At 41.2% G+C, this 12,665-nt stretch overlaps 2 protein-coding genes across 2 annotated transcripts; both read left to right on the forward strand.

The window, feature by feature from the left end:
• LOC140939042 (E3 ubiquitin-protein ligase TRIM71-like) lies at positions 1 to 5,598 on the forward strand. Its single transcript, XM_073388599.1, has 3 exons — positions 1 to 118; positions 2,165 to 3,468; positions 4,051 to 5,598. Exons 2-3 carry the CDS (start codon positions 2,184 to 2,186, stop codon positions 5,031 to 5,033), a joined length of 2,268 nt encoding a protein of 755 aa, XP_073244700.1. The 5' UTR covers positions 1 to 118; positions 2,165 to 2,183; the 3' UTR covers positions 5,034 to 5,598.
• Positions 5,599 to 7,523: 1,925 nt separating this feature from the next.
• Positions 7,524 to 11,116, forward strand: LOC140937392 (probable protein disulfide-isomerase ER-60). Its single transcript, XM_073386950.1, has 4 exons — positions 7,524 to 7,796; positions 8,739 to 8,826; positions 9,576 to 9,696; positions 10,479 to 11,116. The coding sequence occupies exons 1-4, from the start codon at positions 7,642 to 7,644 to the stop codon at positions 10,610 to 10,612; spliced, it is 498 nt and encodes a 165-aa protein (XP_073243051.1). The 5' UTR covers positions 7,524 to 7,641; the 3' UTR covers positions 10,613 to 11,116.
• Positions 11,117 to 12,665: the final 1,549 nt, after the last annotated feature.

The raw sequence follows: 12,665 nt of genomic DNA on the forward strand, positions 1-12,665 counted from the left end.
CTGATCGCCTAAGAACAAAGGATATTTCATTTTTCTTGCTAGCGACGTCTCTAGATTTTAAAATATCTCAGATTTATTGATTTGTTTCACTGGACTACACGTATATATTATAAAGAAGGTAAGATAGGGCTGTAAAGATATATTTGGTTCTAGCTGGCTATTTTAGACTAAAAATCACGGGCTGACTTTAATTGTTTTAATTTCATTGTTCTTGAAACCGAAGCGGCTTAAAAATCTATATAAATTTAAAGAACAATCAGTCTTTGATATAAATCTAAGTTTTGAAATCGTTTCTCACTTTTGATCGTACGGAGCAAAAATTACTTTTATCGAAAAAAAGTAAAAGAACTAATTCGTTTTAGAAGTTTAAGTTTCCAAAGCTTCTAACTTTGCAAAACAATATTCAGTTAATTTCCTCTAAAATACTAGCGAGGAAATTAAACTAAGACGATAATTCTTTTTCCTCGAAACTAGATAAGATGGACTCCCTAGAATAAAGTTAGTATTAAAGTTAGACCATCAGTAAAGAGATCATAAGTCATATCAATCCAAAGAAAAAACATAAATGTAAAATAATCAATAGTCTTTCAATCACCACTTCAGTCAAATCTTTTTTACCGTTCAGTAACCCGTTAGACTGAATTTATGCTATCAGGGATGCTATTGTCATTTTTTTAATGGAACAGCGCCAAGATAAAATATTCTAATAACAGTGTTAATGAAATTTGTAACTGGGTTGCATATGAGTTGATTCAAGAATCAGTATTCATTTTTGGCAGACAGTTATAAAGTTTGGTGCGCATTTTGTTGGCTTTGACACAGAGTCTATATACTTATAAGCAAGAATGACTGCCTTACAAATCGTTTCTTTTCCATATATCCTGTTCTTTTTCTTTCCCAGAGCAGGTAACTTAATCAAATGAATAATAAGTATTGAAAGTTCGAACAAAACAATGTCAAGTCCCTTAATTTAATTGCCAGTCATTTCAGAGTAAAGGAAATAAACAAAGCAGCTGTATGATCTTAGTAGTCAATGGGTTTTTGAATCAATGGTCCTGCTTCAGACGCAGTGTTCCAAGAAATTTGCTTTTCACGATTGGTCAAAGGAATAAGCGTTGCATAGTTTCGTTCCGTTATGCACGGCCAGCGTAAAGAAACACCCTTGAAAAATCATTATACGTTTCGAATGATAAGTTTGTTGTGTGAGAAAATCGCTTTGTGTGGAAAATTGCTTTATCAAACAATGCATTTAATACAACGGATTCAACATGAGTTAATAAACCCTTCTACAGTCGTCTATTCTTCGTAGTACGAAGGCTATAATTACAGATGTGTGTAGGAAATTATCATCCGGCTCGAAGGACCATGTAGAGGGAGCGAGTGTTATCGTTAGGCCTTTTTTTGTCGAGGTAGCTGTTATTTCATTTACTATTTTGGAACTGGTGCCTAAAGATGGAAAGTGATTTTAGCCTTTCCCATAAGAAGAGATTCTGGAACCTCCCAGGTTTCAATGATTCAGTTCCACGGTCATGGCGTGTATACAACTGCCTCCTCCTCTCAAACGGTCGTCCATCTGAGGACTCAAAATTCATGGCTAAATTTAATTTCATGGCTCCATACGTGTTCAACGGAGGCTACAAATTTGTGTGTCGCACCAAGGTTTGTTGAATGAAGTTGCGAATCATTTACAGCTATGCAAATACACTAACTACAGGGTTCAAAGGTTCAAATTTGTATGTTACTGCTCTTTAATTTTCTTAGGTTAAGATTTTTTACTTTCAAGTATCACCGTGCCGTTGTTGTATATAAATGTTACAATTTTCGAAAAACATTTAAAAATTTAAATTTTAGTGTTATATGTTAAGTGGTTTAAGATGATTTAACTTAATAGAAATGTCATAGACGCTCACAGTGGGCATAAGTAGTGCAAGGTCTTATAAAGAGTACATGTTAATAGCACTTTCTACTTATATAACTCGCCATAAGACAGAATAAACTCTGCGTTGGTCTTTTCGGATAGCTATGAGGTCGAATCCTTTCTATGCATATTGCATATATATGAAATTAAACTGCTCAGACACGTTTTTCTGTCAACTGTTTAAGGGAATAAAATTTAATGCCCTGTGATGTCATTCCTTTAAAAGAATCTCTCTAATTTCAACAGGTTTATAAACAGAGCCACCATGGCGTTAGCCATCAAAGTAATCGAGCAGATTAATGAGCAGCTTATGTGCGCCATTTGCCTCGAACGCCTGACGTCGCCGTTGTTTCTGCAATGCCTTCACACTTTTTGCTCTCAGTGTTTGCACAGAATCGTTAATAATGACCCCACGCCCATAATCACCTGCCCGACGTGCCGCGCCGAGACCCAACTCCCAGAAAAAGGCGTTGATTACCTGATGCCCAATTTTTTTGTCAGTCAAATGTTGGACTTGGTGCAACAGAAATCTGAAGAGCTGAAAAAAGAAATTCGGGAGAACAGAAAATGCACAGCCTGTGACAACACAAAAACGGCTGATATCGCAACGTCGAGATGCATAGACTGCAGCAGGGATCTGTGCACTAGCTGCGTTGCAGAACATAAGCGTGCCCACGCCACGGTCGACCACAGAATCATCGCAACCAGCGAAGACGACGATACTCAGGAGTCGCAGGAGCTGGATAAGTACTGCTTGTCGTTTTGCAAGTACCACACAAGAAATGTGATCAAGTATTTTTGTAACACTTGTGACGATGCAATCTGCAGAGTCTGCACCATTCTCGAGCATAGGGAACACCAATTTGTGTACCCTAGAGAGGCACTACCTGCCAGACGAGGAGCTATCGCAGACTTGCTTGAACAAGTTAAGTCACGCATGCCTCAGTTGAGGAAAACGCTGACCGAAGTCCGGGAAATGTCAAAGAGGCTGACAGAATGCAAGGAAGCCATTACCAAAGAAATATGTGAAAATACGCAAGCAAAAATAGAGGCGTTGCGAGAGGGTCAGAAAAACCTGTTACAGAAACTTGATGACATCCACACAGCCAAGCAGAAAGTTCTCTGCTTGCAAAAGGATAGCATCGAGCTTGAGCTAGGGAAACTATCTGGTTGTTGTGAGTTTGCTGATAACGTTATGAAGTTTGGCAACGAGGTTGAAATTCTTCAGATGAAAGGACGTTTAGAGATCCTGAACGATGTAAAGGTCAACTTTGAGCCAGAGGAAGACGACACGATCCAATACGTTCACGATCCAGCAACGGCGACGGATGTTTCCAAGTTACTCGGTAACATTCGATCAAGCAGCACCTTTGCCTCGATTTCATTCGCGAGTGGAGATGGCATTCATACTGCGCGTGTCAAGATGGAGACGACGTTTAAGCTGACCACCAAGGATCGACATGGCCAGAGGCAACAAGGAGGAGATAGAGTTACTGTGGACATAACACAGCCTGATGGAACACATCTTCCAGCCTCAGTCAAGGACGAGGGTATGTTTATGAATCCAGATATTGACTTTCATCAAGGTTATCAAGGGTATCACAACTCCAACATAAGGAGAATTATCGTAATCGTTCTAATTATTAAAAAATAGTAAAAAATACTTCAAGATAAAAGACGAAAAGCAGAAAGGTTATAGGTAACCTGGGTTTTCCAAAGCTAGCAAATAAAATCAGCCTTACTCGCAGTAAAATTTAGGTAGATTCTCTTCGCGATTGAACTGTGGAGGCCAGGAAAACTGGCGGTCATGTTGCTTGCGATCAAAACACAAATTACAACATCGAGTACTTTATCGAGTAAAAAGTACAGCACTAATTTTGCGTTAGATGGATCCCGCTCAGTCGGCATGGGCCAGGATGTGTCGCTCTCCTTCTCTAAGGTCGTGTCCTGTTCTAGTTCAAATGGAAGGTCACGACAGAGCAAGCGGGCTATGACATCATATCACGTGAGTAAGTGAGCAAACCCCAAACATAGAAAAATCAAAATAGAAACACGGGGCAAAATATTTAACTTGAATAACTTGTATGCAATTTCGTAACAAAATTTATGGTTTCCTGCCTTTCTCTATCTAGGGGACGGGACATATATTGTGTCTTACATGCCAGAGGTGAATGGCAAACATGAAGTGGCTGTTGCCATTCAGGATAAGCCAATCATGGGCAGCCCCTTCACTGTGGTCGTTATTAACCGGCGCGAATACTCTGATGTTGGTGCGACGCTTCTTCGGTTTGGCCAGTATGGCAGCAAGAAGCGCGAGTTCAAATCCCCGTTCGGGGTTGCAGTAGACCACGAGAGTTACATCTACGTTGCCGACAGTTACAACCACCGCATTCAGGTCTTTGGTCCTAGGGGAGAGTACGTTACCCAGTTTGGTTCGCACGGAGAGCGCAAAGGCGAGTTCAATTGCCCGACAGATGTTGCCATCGACAGCAAAGGAAGGATTATTGTCTGTGATAATGGGAATAATCGAATTCAAGTCCTTAATCGCAACGGCGGATTCATTGGAAAATTTGGCCGTGAAGGTACTGCCAATGGCTTTTTCAAGTCTCCCTGGGGGGTGGCAACTTCCAAGAAGAATGACATTCTTGTCGCCGACATGGAAAATCATCGAGTTCAGGTTTTCTCACCGGAAGGGAAGTTTGTGTCAAAGTTTGGTTCTTACGGTTGTGGTTCTGAGAACTTCAACTCCCCGTGTTATCTCCTAGTTAATCCTGAAAATGAACACATTTTCGTATCCGACTCAAAAAATCACCGCATTCAAGAGTTCGATAAGAATGGGAAATTTCTGCGACAGATTGGGAGCCAAGGATCAGGGGAGGGGCAATTTTCGCATCCACGTGGGTTGGCTGTCGATATCGTTGGCAATCTTGTGATAGCCGATATGGGAAATCACCGCTTTCAGATCTTGACCGCGAAAGGTAGATTCATTAAGGAAGCTGGGTCCGAGGGAAGTGGAGATGGACAGTTGTCCTTCCCAGAAAGCGTTGCGATTATGCCCAATAGCGGCTATATTGTTGTGTCTGATCTTAGCAATAATCGATTGCAAGTCTTTTAAAAGTTTGAACAATGTAGACTTATATGAGTTCTGCTTTTCGATGACAAGGATGATGTCCCAACGTTGCCTTTATTTGTAAAAACCTGTATCCAGGACTTTCTCAGCGTCCAGTTTTGCACTCACGTTCCAGCTATACTAAGACCTTCTTTAGCTTGGCAGCCCCCCACCCCTCCCCAAATTATACCTGCTGCAGACTACGACAGTGTAGATTAATCACTTTGGACTTCGAGAAATTTGCTCAATAGGCGACGAACAATAAAGCCTTTATCTTTGCCAAGCAAGTCCCAATGTGGATCTTCATGTAACCCTTCCACAGCGTTGGTCTTAGAGTCTCACAAGCCAAAGATTTTTGTTGGATGTTACAAAAGTCTGAGCGAAGCTGCGAAAAGAATATTCCATAATCCCGAAACATTTTAAAATATCATGCAAAAAAGGCCTTTTCCGACTACAACACTATCTTTCGATGTCTTTTTACAGGGGTAGAGCTGAAGCCTTGTTGATCAGGTTGGTCCATGAATAACGTTGTGGAATAACCACCACGGTTGTTAGTGAACATTGCATCAAAGACCATTCAGGCGCATACGAAGTGTGTTAGTGAATATATATCTTAACCGTCAGAACAGTACAACAATTGTACTTTCCCAGCCAAAACACACCATCCTATACATTAAGTATTAGTAATTAAAAAGATACCTATTTCAGTGATTTTGTTTAGGATGGACTGATTAGCTTAAAAGAAATCTTGCTGTAAATGGCTATTCAATTAAAAGTATTGCTGAATCAATTTGTGTATTTGTCTTTTAATTTCTTCTATCCCCCCCCAACCCTGAATTAGACTACTGGACCACCGCACACCTACTCTAGCTTCTTTTGTCCCAACGTTAACAATCAGAACAATCACTTCTCACTTAAGGTAAAATGTCGGTTACGGGGAGGGGTAGTTAGGTGGGCAGTTTTTCTGAATCTTCAGCTGATCCATAAACATTGGTGCCTAAGCCTTTTGGTCGGAACCTCGTTTCCAGGGTTCTCTCCTACCCGTCAGTAAGAGAGTACCCTGGGAACGAGGTTGCTAGCTTTCGCTGGCAGCAAATAGGTACTTCCGACAACTTTGATCTGCACACACTAACAACATGGTGTTGAGCTCGTAAGATTGCAAGTGAGTGCGCTAAATTGCTTGGCAGTTTGATTAGTTAATTAGCTAAGGGGAAGGGCAGATTAGAAGCCTTGAATGGCTCAACCAACAGACCTGGCGCTTATCTAACAGAAGTGGCGGATTCAGGGAAGGAGCCCGGGGGGCCCGCCCCCCTTATTTTTAGACCAAACTGAGGCCCGAAGGGCCGAAAAAATATTTTTTTGGAGACCGCCCCCCCCCCCTTATCTAAGGGTCTGGATGACCACCCCCCCCCCCCCCCCCCCTCTTATCTCAAGGTCTGGATCCGGCACTGAACAGGCAAGATTGCAAATATTTTCAACTGATTTCGCTCTAGACTAAATCAAAGACCGACCGATAGACTAATACATACATCGCAATAGAGCTATCTTACACCCTTGCTTCAGCAGCACCATTGCTTATGCAGCCCACCCGTTCGCGTCGTACGTGCCAGCGATAACCCACCTGTACCTTTTTTTTTTTTTTTAAATACGATATTTTTTCTAAGTCTAGATTACTGGAACTAAATTCATAGTGTTCCAAGTTTAGTTGAAGAACCATAGAGGAAATTTCATTGGAAATTAATACGATTGGTTTTGAGATAAATTTTTTTTGTTGAAAGGCAAGATATTGGAAACCCATCTTATTTCCCATTCTCGTCCCCACAGCCCGTCGTTTCTTGGGTTCCCCAAAGCACCCGCATTCGTACAATGAAAGACAAAGGTTGGCTCCTGGTTCTTTTGCATGAACATTGTCTGCAGGGTGATGAAACCCGTTAAATGGTTCCCTTATTTAATGCTTCTTACCGTCCTAGTCTGTTAAACGTTCCTCATTATAATCTCTTGCAATTGACAATATTTACTTTGGATGTTCCATGTTTGAACTGTTAGGTTACGCGCCACTACAAGATTTCCGTATCACCCCTTTTTTGGTTAAAGTCTCTTCTAAGAGAACCCAAATGATTAAAGAAAAAAAAAAATCAAAATTTCATTATTCAGTGCACTAGAAAATAAAAAAACACATTTGAAACTATTATGCTCCATTTGAATATATAATCTCATCCAAAGTCTAAACCCTTAGAACCACATACGCACATAAAGAAGGTCTGTGTGATTGATTCTTTGGAATAAAGTAAATTAACGATTTACTTAATTAAGAATGACTTCTCCAACTGAGGCAAAACAAATCAGCTGTCGTGCGTTCGGCTCATCCTAATTAGAGATTTGTTTAATTGCGTTCTCAGTTATTTGCTTACACTGGTCTTTCTGGTGGCGGTTGCTAATGAAGGTAAATAAAGTGATATTGTTACAAAAATAATTACGGGTCTTGCGGGCAGGTCCATATCATCTATAAGATATTACACCACGCAAATATCTGCCTACGCAACGGTTTTTGCCACTTCTTATTGCACTAACAAAGGAAATTGTTTTGTTCAACGGGAAAAACATAGCGTAAAAAATGAAGACCTTGTTGGCCTTAGTGGTATTTCTTGCAGCTGTGGCGGAAAGCTTGGAAACCGGCGGTGGACAAAACGTCAACGAACTCACGGATGCTACCTTTAACAGTTTTCTCTCCGTTTCTAAACTGGCCATCGTGGATTTTTATGCTCCATGGTAGGTTATCAGCGTCACGAAAAGTTTATCCTAGAGCACTTTTGAAACAGCTTTTCTAGGTCCTAATGCCAACAGCTCAGTGTTGAGTTATAAGAGGAGATCCTCATTTTGGGCCAGATGCTTGCTCAGTCGGTAGAATTGATTGTCAAATTCAGTACATGTCAATCGAGTTTTCCCGCAAGTCGAACGGTGTCCATCTGATCAGATCTTGTTCGTTTGCCAATACTATACTTTCAACCCCAACCTCTTTCCAAAACTTTGCTTTACTTCTCTAAGTCAACGTCGCTAACTGAGTCTGATCGACTCTTGTCAAGACGAACAGTCTCCGTCGGATCCGATCAAGTCAGTTTGCCATTTTTTTCAATCCCCTCATCTACTTTTTTAAATAACTTCCCTTGGTGCTAATTTCGACGCAGCGGGGAAGGGGGGGGGGGGGGGGTATACTCCTGGGAATTCTTGGTGGGAGTGTGACGCCCGTTCTCAAAATCCTGACCCTTTTTTATTTCAGACCAAAAAATGTCATTTTTCACACCCGTTTTCAGACCTGGTCTTTAGGCAGAAATTATTTCGTCATTACTTAAATTAGAGCGCAAACAAAATAATTCTTTATATGCATTTCCAATTCGCATATTTGGTTCCTATTCATTTGGAATTGAAACGATAATTTCGTTCATATGCTCCCGTAGTTCTCTCGAAAACCATACCCGATTCCAGACCAAAATAGGCAAAGTGTATACCCGTTTTCAGACCAGAAAGGCCCAAAACCCATACCCTTTGGGGCGGCACATACCTATACGGCTTATAAAATGGAGTACCCCCTGGGTGATTCGAGAATTTACGTTATTCCTCCGCTTTAGAGAAATTTTCCTGGTATTTGCAGTTTTGGATAACAATGGCTGACATTAGAGAGTAGAAGTTTTCTTTTAAATTCTTTGCACGCAGGTGTCCACACTGTCAAAAATTTGCTCCCATCTACAAAGGAGTTGCCAAGAAAGCGCAATCATTAAGGCTGGACGTGTTCTTCGCCAAGGTACAGAGCCATAATAAAGAGAATTAAAAATGGATGACAAGTAATGGATGCACCTTTCTCAAAACAAAACTATCATAACATAAATTGTTCCCATCTTTAAGATTCACGAATCATTCTACAGTAACACAGTGTCCTGACATTGCTGATCCCAGAACGGCTAGCTGTTATATGCAGGAGGGCGGGTTAAAAATGAACACCCAGTAAATGCCTTGCACTCCACGGGTCCGGCTCGTGAGCTCAATGGAGAGAGAGTCATTTCAGTTCTGGTCATTTCGTGAGTTAGTGATCCCACTCCCTTCTCTTATTATGTTGTAGCATGCGCATTGGAAGGGGGGAGCCGGGGGGGGGGGGAGGGGGGTGAGGGAGTCTTGCCTGGCAAGGGCACAAATGAGCTAAATGAGGTGGGCGTGTGAAGATAAGCGTGAGCTTCCCAGCTTACTTGCGCTCCCCTTCGTTATTGCTCCTAACAAAACCGTGGGTACCTCTTAGGAGAGCCTCTAATTTTTGTAGTAATGTATTTCATATTTTGTTTCCTTGTTTTGAATCATTACGCTAAAGGATTTGACAATATTGTTTTGCAGTAAGAAAGACTGGAAAGAACATGGATTTTAATTTGAAACGGTTCCCAGCCCACTTATTCCTCGGTCACGTGCGCTTCTGTCTCACACGGTCACCATGACAACAAAGACGTCGCTATAAAGTTGACTTTTTATTTTACAATCGTTTCTTCTTTTTTCTGCCACCGACAGGTGAATTGTGCTGCAACAGGAAAAAGTGTCTGTAAAACGCTGAACGTTAGGTTTTTGCCAACGGTAAGGGTGTTTCATGATGGAAAACCTCTGGGGGATTACAACGGTGAAATGAAAGAAGGTAGTTTTTTCCCTTGTGTTATGTTGACTGTGTTATAGGCGATTTTGGTAGACAATTACCCAGCCGCTATTTATGTGTTTTTGGGGGCGAGAGAAGACTGGGGTTAACTTGAGGAGCGCGGGGACTCATGTCCCTTCCCATGAGTCCCGGCGAACCTCAACCTAACACCAATCTTCTCTCACCCCAAAAACGAATAAATAGCCACTGGGTACTGGTCTGCAATTTCGGTCAGTGTTATGATCTTGATTGTGGAGCTCCAATTGGTTGACTCGATTGGTTTTCTCGGTGTCAAGTTTCAGAGTGGTAGGCCCGCAGGACCAACACTCAAGTTTTAAAAATAACTAAGCAGAAGGTGCGGCTTTTGTTTCACATCTGCACATCATTGGAGCTTTTTCTATTGTTCTTGGCAGGTCTTAAGAGCCCCATTTCACATAAACTTTCACATAGCCTGGAAACAGACTCCTAAGTGGGGGAAAGGGCGAAAGATGGGGCGAGTGCATTGACGGAGGATGCTCTTACCCATTCCATCGCTTCCTCTCGTCCATTTTTACCTCGCCGTCTTCTCGCGATTTTTAACTCCCTTTTCCCAAAACGGAGAGCCTGTTGACAGGCTCCTGAAGAGTGGGCGATTATGCTCTATTAGTTGCAGTAATTAAAAACGTTTAGAATAACGTATAAGATATAGTTTAAAAGGTTGGCATGCGCTGTAGGGGTCAGAGCAGTTCCAAGTATGGGGAGTCGGGACATCTTGCAATAAAACTACCCAACATTTTATGTTACAGGCGCTCTGCTAGAGTTTCTTCAAAAGGCCTCCAGTTCACCAAATGAACTGAAGTTGACGATGTCTGATGCCATCAACAACAAGATTCCATCTGATGTTACACCTTGGAACCCTGAAAAAGCTAAACATAATTAACTGAGCTGGAGTTCCCAAACAGATCTTTATGCTTTAGACGGTTATGCTTACGTACAGGAAACGATTTCAATCGATGCAGTGCAAGGAAAATTTTGCTATACCGTTTCTTATTAATCTGCCTCTACAGAATAATATTTTTGTCAAGTTTTGCCTGAAATAATGGCTTAAATAGTTTCAAAGTGATATGTATAATGAACTGGCTGTGTCAAAACAGCCTTTGAATTCATGTAACACATTACAAGCGTACCATTCTTTAGTTCCCTGAAAAATATGTAAATACTTTCCTTTCAACGGTTACCAAAAGCACATCAGATAGCTTGTACTATGTTTCTGAAATGACGTCTTTGATATATGGATTGCTACAGTAATCTCAATCTAGGATAGTAACCGATATATTTTTTTGAAGTAAGATTTTGTTTTTGTCCAGCGAGAATTGTACCTTCTTACTGACACAAGATATTTTTTTGTTGCAATCTTTAAATAAAGTTGTGTCAAGAATCGTAACTTGTGTAGTCTAGTTTCTAGTCTTAGCTACACCGTCATTGCTATGAGAAAAGGTAAACCGGATGTTTGACGGTTTAGGTAAATCACTGGTAAGCACAAATCAGGACTGATAAATTTCGTCTCGCCACGTTTACCATTTTCACAGATCAGTTCCACTTACCGAAAAACGACCGCGAAAGCCAGAAACTTCTTCAAAGATGGCTTTGAAGAAATGAAACATGAATTTCTATTTGGCATATTCCGTCCGAAAAAAGGGGAAAACCTTTTCAGATGTTCCGTTGCTCCCGGAGATTTTCCATTAAACGACACGAAAAGTCGTGTTTCATTAGTTACTTTCCAACTGGATTTTCCGGAAACTTTTTGTTAATGGTGAACAACCTATTTCTGATATTTAGTGTCTGATTTGCAATGAATAGACCAGAGAAGAAACCTCAATTAAAATATCAACGGTGGGCTCGGACCCGGCTTCAGCTAAGCGGGAGGGTGGGGTGGGCGCTCTCCAGTGTCGTCACTAGACCTTTTGATCATGAATAAAGTGTAATTAAAATAGTTTTAACAGAATCAGTGGTGCTGTGTCGGTGGATGGGTGGGTGTATGGGGTGAAGCCAAAACGAGTTGTTTACGAATCTGGGGCCCGTTTCTCGAAAGTCCCGGTAACTTTACGGGCCCGAAATCAAATATTCAAATCGATATATAAAGAATAAGACCGCGGGTCCTGGCTAGCAAACTACTCCATTTTGTTTCATTAACTGACAGTTTTATCGTGTTAGTAGACTGCAAAACAGTCCGTATTTTTGCGTATTCAAGTACGCGCGAGCAGTCAAACAAAAGGTCTGGAATGAGGCTGAAAACAGAGAGCGAGACTGGGGAGAGACTCTTACGCCACGCTTTACCGATTTCTTTACTGATTTTGAGAAAAAAACCGACTGTTTTGCAGTCTATCGTGTTAGATGCAAAACTATTGAAACCTCGATCTTAATTGTAAACGGAGACAGCTTACCGGGCCCGTTAATTATCGGGACTTTCGAGAAACGGGCCCCAGGACTGTAGTAAATTCCGGGAAGCTACTCGCCTACCCCTCTCCCTAACACAACACTTTACCCAATAACACATACCACTATGGAGTAGTGGAGGGATTTGCAGTTGTGTTATAACTGCCTCCTTGGGTTCGCACTCACCCAACGGCATTCTAGAAGAAAGAAGTATTGACCCTCTATTCATAACTCTTTTTCACTATGAATACCTTTTTCTAACTTAGCAAAGTGGAAGATTTAGTCTACCATGTCTATCTCAAATTTTTATCAGTGATTATACTGAGCTCTTCCCTAATGTTGTATCATGACGGGAAAGTGCATTCTAGCCTGCTTGACGTTTGGGCATTAATAAAAAAAGCAGGACTTTTGAAACGCAGATTAATTATTAGCACTAATATCTATTCATTCACAATTGCTAGACTGAGCCCTGCTTTCAAGGCAAGTGAGAACACCATTGCTATTGCTGTTCCTGTTATGATAGACTTTCACCTCATGTTCATAAAATGTCATAATTT

The sequence above is a fragment of the Porites lutea genome, chromosome 5, assembly GCF_958299795.1.
Source record: "Porites lutea chromosome 5, jaPorLute2.1, whole genome shotgun sequence".
NCBI classification, from domain to species: domain Eukaryota; kingdom Metazoa; phylum Cnidaria; class Anthozoa; order Scleractinia; family Poritidae; genus Porites; species Porites lutea.

What these genes read in the sequence shown, in the direction of transcription:
- LOC140939042 (XM_073388599.1), top strand. Translation starts at nt 2,184, where the DNA reads ATGGCGTTAGCCATCAAAGTAATCGAGCAGATTAATGAGCAGCTTATG. An exon ending in AGCCTCAGTCAAGGACGAGG is followed by an intron (nt 3,469 to 4,050) that starts GTATGTTTATGA and finishes TTCTCTATCTAG; the next exon opens with GGGACGGGACATATATTGTG.
- LOC140937392 (XM_073386950.1), top strand. Translation starts at nt 7,642, where the DNA reads ATGAAGACCTTGTTGGCCTTAGTGGTATTTCTTGCAGCTGTGGCGGAA. An exon ending in TGGACGTGTTCTTCGCCAAG is followed by an intron (nt 8,827 to 9,575) that starts GTACAGAGCCAT and finishes TGCCACCGACAG; the next exon opens with GTGAATTGTGCTGCAACAGG. An exon ending in CAACGGTGAAATGAAAGAAG is followed by an intron (nt 9,697 to 10,478) that starts GTAGTTTTTTCC and finishes TTTATGTTACAG; the next exon opens with GCGCTCTGCTAGAGTTTCTT.